Below are 6,000 nucleotides of genomic sequence, written 5' to 3' on the forward strand. Positions count from 1 at the left end.
TGTAGACCAGGTTCTCAGGGCAGAGCTGCTGGCCGATCAGCCAGCACAGGCAGTGGAAGGGGCCGGGGCAGGACCCTGGTGCCGGGTCTGCAGGGTCAGCAGTTTGAGGGGCTGGCTCAGGGAGGAGAGGGTTCCTGCTAAGAAAGGTAGGGGCTCCAAGTGTCCCTGAATGCCAGCAGAGCTGTCCCCGGCCAGGTCACGAAGCCCGCCTGCTCAGGCCCGCACAGGGCTGCGTGGGGGCGGTGGGGGGGCCGCCTCAGGGGCTGCGTGGGGGCGGTGGGGGGGCCGCCTCAGGGCTGGTGGGGGCAGTAGGGGGGCCACCTCAGGGGCTGCGTGGGGGCGGTGGGGGGGGCCGCCTCAGGGGCTGCGTGGGGGCGGTGGGGGGGCCGCCTCAGGGCTGCGTGGGGGCGGTGGGGGGGCCACCTCAGGGGCTGCGTGGGGGCGGTGGGGGGGCCGCCTCAGGGGCTGTGTGTTGCAGGTACTCCGCGGAGGCCCAGGCCATGCAGCGCCAGTGCACCTGCTGCCAGGAGACCAGGGCCCACGAGGAGGTGGTGGCCATGCGGTGTCCTGATGGGACGGCCGTCCAGCACACCTACACCCACGTGGACGAGTGCAGATGTGACGTGGCCTGCATCCCCTCGCCTGCAGCTCCCGAGGACAGCACCTTTATCTCCTAATCCTACGGGGACACTGTCTGATGCTGTTCTGCCCCGCCTACCGTCTACCTGCCCTGGGTGAAAGTCACACCCTGGTGGACAGGCAGTGAGGGTCAGTGCACCAGGCAGGAGCCCCTCCGGCCCATCGTGGCCACCTGCCCTGCCATCAGGGCCAGTCCTCATCTAAAACAAGCACCAACTCTGCCCAGACTCCCCCCTTCCTGGCGTCAGAGGGACAAGGCTCTCCTGCTCTCACTGGGCCCTGTGGACCCCACGGCACCTCAGAGCCCCACGGAGCATGGGTTCCCGCTGGCCATGCCCCCAGCAGACAGCACACTGACACCTGTCCAGGCCTCCAGGGAGCAGCGTCCGGCAGGCTGGCCGCCTGCCCACGTCTGGATCTGAGGCAGAAGCTATAATGGCTGGGGGGATGGGGGAGGGAGTGGTCCATGCCCTGAGGTACCCCCCTCTGTTCACCCAGCCCCAACCTTGCAAATAAACACTGAGCATCATGTGTATACATCCTGGTCCTAGAATTTCTTCTCGCCAACTGTGTCCTCCTGGGCTCTCCCGTCCTCTGTGGACAGGGCTGCCCGGGGCCCCACAGGCTGTCCGTCGCTAGCGTTGGACCCGTGGGAAGGGACATGGCGGGGGTGGGATGGAAGCCGGGGTCACGGGGTCAGTCTCGGGTAAGCTGTGGGGGAACGGGCAGGAACCGGGGGTCAGCCCAGGGCTCGGACACACCCTCACCTGAGCTGCGGGGGAACGGGCGGGAACCGGGGTCAGCCCAGGGCTCGGACACACCCTCACCTGAGCTGCGGGGGAACGGGGGGGGGGGAACCGGGGGTCAGCCCAGGGCTCGGACACACCCTCACCTGAGCTGCGGGGGAACGGGGGGGGGGAACCGGGGGTCAGCCCAGGGCTCGGACACACCCTCACCTGAGCTGCGGGGGAACGGGCGGGAACCGGGGGTCAGCCCAGGGCTCGGACACACCCTCACCTGAGCTGCGGGGGAACGGGCGGGAACCGGGGGTCAGCCCAGGGCTCGGACACACCCTCACCTGAGCTGCGGGGGAACGGGCGGGAACCGGGGGTCAGCCCAGGGCTCGGACACACCCTCACCTGAGCTGCGGGGGAACGGGCGGGAACCGGGGGTCAGCCCAGGGCTCGGACACACCCTCACCTGAGCTGCGGGGAAACGGGCGGGAACCGGGGGTCAGCCCAGGGCTCGGACACACCCTCACCTGAGCTGCGGGGGAACGGGCGGGAACCGGGGGTCAGCCAAGGGCTCGGACACACCCTCACCTGAGCTGTGGGGGAACGGGCGGGAACCGGGGGTCAGCCCAGGGCTCGGACACACCCTCACCGCCACTTCAGACACAGGCATCGCTGGGAAACTGGTTCACAATGCAGGACGTTTGGGCCAGTGGCAGGGGAGGTGTGTGCGGGAAGCAGCGGCCCGGCCCACACGCTCGCTCGGGCTGCTCAGGGGTGGGGGCCATGCCTGCGGCTGCCCCCCCCCAAGGACCCCCTGCAGACAGCACTGTCGTGGACAAGATCAGCTCCACAGAGCAGCGGGGGCAGGGGAGCCGGGCAGGGCTGAGGCTCCATGACAGGAGACAGGGGCCGAGTGGCAGCAGACTGCGGTGACAGGCATCACACCCGGCGTCCCAGGGCTGAGCTGATGTGGTGCTGACGGGACATATGTTCAAACAGCAAGAGCAGACGAGCCAAAGGCTGAGGTCAGCCTCCTCCCCCGCATCCAGCCCTGAGGCTGCTGGTCAGAACCTCGGTTTGGGCCCTAGTCAGCTGGCTCAGTGGTACAGCATCGGCCCCGTGTGTGAATGTCCTGGGTTCGATTCCTGGTCAGGGCGCACAGGAGAAGTGCCCATCTGCTTCTCCATCCTTCCCCCTTTTGCTTCTCTCTCTCTCTCTCTCTCTCTCTTTCCCTCCTGCAGCCATGGCTCATCATCAAAAAGATGTTTCCAGTTGCAAGGAAGTAACAGCCCCAGATGGGCAGAGCACTGCCCCCTAGTGGGCATGCCAGGTGGGTCTCAGTCGGGTGCATGCCAGAGTCTGTCTCTGCCTCCCTTCCTCTTAACTAAAAAAACAAGAAACAAAACAAAACAAAAAAAACCGTGGTTTGGAGGACAGGCTGGGTTCCTACAGGGCAGCCCTGCAACACCGTAGCCAGACGTAGACCCCACCCTGCCCAGAGGGCCATGGCCATTTGTCCAATGCGTGCTAGAGAACTAGAGAAAGATGCCCCAGGATAGAGACGGGACCACTGCAGACACTGGGGGCCCCGTTAGCACTGGGTCTGTGGGGCCACTCATCCCCCTGCTGGGCACCTCTCTGCCCTGCCTCGCCCACCTGTGCTGGGCAGCCATGACCCCTGCTCCTGCACGGTGGTGGGAAAGCCAGGGGAAACCTGAGGTCTGCTCTGCTCAAGCCAGCTCCTGTCGCCCTCACCTGTCTGTGCCCAGCTCCTGTCGCCCTCACCAGTCTGTGCCCAGCTCCTGTCGCCCTCACCAGTCTGTGCCCAGCTCCTTGTCGCCCTCACCTGTCTGTGCCCAGCTCCTTGTCGCCCTCACCTGTCTGTGCCCAGCTCCTTGTCGCCCTCACCTGTCTGTGCCCAGCTCCTTGTCGCCCTCACCTGTCTGTGCCCAGCTCCTGTCGCCCTCACCTGTCTGTGCCCAGCTCCTTGTCGCCCTCACCTGTCTGTGCCCAGCTCCTTGTCGCCCTCACCTGTCTGTGCCCAGCTCCTGTCGCCCTCACCTGTCTGCTCCAGCCGGCTCCTTGTTGCCGTCACCTGTCTGTGCCCAGCTCCTGTCGCCCTCACCTGTCTGTGCCCAGCTCCTTGTCGCCCTCACCTGTCTGTGCCCAGCTCCTGTCGCCCTCACCTGTCTGCTCCAGCCGGCTCCTTGTCGCCGTCACCTGTCTGTGCCCAGCTCCTGTCGCCCTCACCTGTCTGTGCCCAGCTCCTTGTCGCCCTCACCTGTCTGTGCCCAGCTCCTGTCGCCCTCACCTGTCTGTGCCCAGCTCCTTGTCGCCCTCACCTGTCTGTGCCCAGCTCCTGTCGCCCTCACCTGTCTGTGCCCAGCTCCTTGTCGCCCTCACCTGTCTGCTCCAGCCGGCTCCTGTCGCCCTCACCTGTCTGCTCCAGCCGGCTCCTGTCGCCCTCACCTGTCTGTGCCCAGCTCCTTGTCGCCAGCCAGCTCCTTGTCGCCCTCACCTGTCTGTGCCCAGCTCCTTGTCGCCCTCACCTGTCTGTGCCCAGCTCCTTGTCGCCCTCACCTGTCTGTGCCCAGCTCCTGTCGCCCTCACCTGTCTGTGCCCAGCTCCTTGTCGCCCTCACCTGTCTGTGCCCAGCTCCTGTCGCCCTCACCTGTCTGTGCCCAGCTCCTTGTCGCCCTCACCTGTCTGCTCCAGCCGGCTCCTGTCGCCCTCACCTGTCTGTGCCCAGCTCCTTGTCGCCAGCCAGCTCCTTGTCGCCCTCACCTGTCTGTGCCCGGCTCCCACGTTGCCCTCACCTGTCTGCTCAAGCCAGCTCCTTGTCGCCCTCACCTGTCTGCTCCAGCCAGCTCCTTGTCGCCCTCACCTGTCTGTGCCCAGCTCCTTGTCGCCCTCACCTGTCTGTGCCCAGCTCCTTGTCGCCCTCACCTGTCTGTGCCCAGCTCCTTGTCGCCCTCACCTGTCTGTGCCCAGCTCCTTGTCGCCCTCACCTGTCTGTGCCCAGCTCCTTGTCGCCCTCACCTGTCTGTGCCCAGCTCCTGTCGCCCTCACCTGTCTGTGCCCAGCTCCTTGTCGCCCTCACCTGTCTGTGCCCAGCTCCTGTCGCCCTCACCTGTCTGTGCCCGGCTCCTTGTCGCCCTCACCTGTCTGCTCCAGCCAGCTCCTGTCGCCCTCACCTGTCTGTGCCCAGCTCCTTGTCGCCCTCACCTGTCTGTGCCCGGCTCCTTGTCGCCCTCACCTGTCTGCTCCAGCCAGCTCCTGTCGCCCTCACCTGTCTGTGCCCAGCTCCTTGTCGCCCTCACCTGTCTGTGCCCAGCTCCTGTCGCCCTCACCTGTCTGTGCCCAGCTCCTGTCGCCCTCACCTGTCTGCTCCAGCCAGCTCCTTGTCGCCCTCACCTGTCTGCTCCAGCCGGCTCCTGTCGCCCTCACCTGTCTGTGCCCAGCTCCTTGTCGCCAGCCGGCTCCTGTCGCCCTCACCTGTCTGTGCCCAGCTCCTTGTTGCCAGCCAGCTCCTTGTCGCCCTCACCTGTCTGCTCCAGCTGGCTCCTGTCACCCTCACCTGTCTGCTCCAGCCGGCTCCTGCCGCCCTCACCTGTCTGTGCCCGGCTCCCACGTTGCCCTCACCTGTCTGTGCCCGGCTCCCACGCTGCCCCAGGGATATGCGTCTGCTCCCCCGCCCATCTCCCCAGCAGCATCCTGGGCTCCAGGAGGAGCGGAGGTCAAGCCCACAGCGTAGGGACCTGCCAGTTCCTCTTCCTCTTGACTGTGTCATCTCTCTCAGTTCACCCTTCCCAAGCCAGAGGCCGGCATCTCCTGCTTTGGTGCACCAGCCACGGGCCAAGCTCTGGGAGAGTGTGCACGGGCCCACCCTGCCTGCCTGCTCCCCACACGGGCGCCCCACTTTCTGAGCATGCGCCTGGCACGGCTGGCACACTGACGTGAGCTCTAAATAAGAAGTGCCTCTCGCCTCTGTGCCTCGTGTCCAGGGGCCGTGCACACATAAGCCCTCTCGGCTGACCAGCTGATGCAGAGAAGATGCCAAGGCCCCTGGCGATCAGCACCCCTGCAGCACCCCTCGGTGGGGTCCGTGGGAGGGCCCAGGGCCTGGCAACTGCGCCCCTGCCCTGCCCTCCTGGACGGTGCCGGGTTTGAGAGGGACCGCGTATCTGTGCCCGTATCCCAGGTTCTGCTGAGGAAGGGCCTCTGACCTGGGGCCCTGGGAGGAACAGGGACACGGACGCGGGCATCGGTTCTCCTGGGGACGCCCGTGCTGAGCTGGCCTTGCCCCCGATGCCCCCTGTGCTCCTGGCCCCAGTGACCTGGAGGAGTTACGGACGCCCTAACAGAGAACAAGGACAGACGCCAGCCCAGGACTGTGCCGCACGGCCGCTGCCCCTGCCTGGTCAGCACAGAGCAGCCCAGGGCTCCGGCCCAGATTTCATGAGAAAATGGAAGCTTGGCAGAACACCCAGCCTGATGTTCTGAGCCCAGCCGCCCGCCCAACCTCCATCCCACGGCCTGCAACTGTCCGTCACGGTGGGTCTGTGCTGATTCTGTCCTCAGCCCTGCTGCTAGGAGCCGAGTCACAAACACTCGGGAACACAAATGG

At 66.2% G+C, this 6,000-nt stretch overlaps 1 protein-coding gene across 2 annotated transcripts in view; it reads left to right on the forward strand.

The window, feature by feature from the left end:
* LOC136398295 (mucin-5B-like) overlaps positions 1 to 1,174 on the forward strand; it is a 78,410-nt gene extending 77,236 nt beyond the window's left edge. For both annotated transcript variants that reach the window (XM_066372661.1, XM_066372684.1), the window contains exon 49: positions 479 to 1,174. In XM_066372661.1, the coding sequence (XP_066228758.1) occupies positions 479 to 677 (199 nt within the window). In that variant the 3' untranslated portion in view covers positions 678 to 1,174. The remainder of the gene's footprint in view (positions 1 to 478) is intronic.
* The last annotated feature ends 4,826 nt before the right edge of the window (positions 1,175 to 6,000 follow it).

This window comes from Saccopteryx leptura, chromosome 1, assembly GCF_036850995.1.
Source record: "Saccopteryx leptura isolate mSacLep1 chromosome 1, mSacLep1_pri_phased_curated, whole genome shotgun sequence".
Classification (NCBI taxonomy): domain Eukaryota; kingdom Metazoa; phylum Chordata; class Mammalia; order Chiroptera; family Emballonuridae; genus Saccopteryx; species Saccopteryx leptura.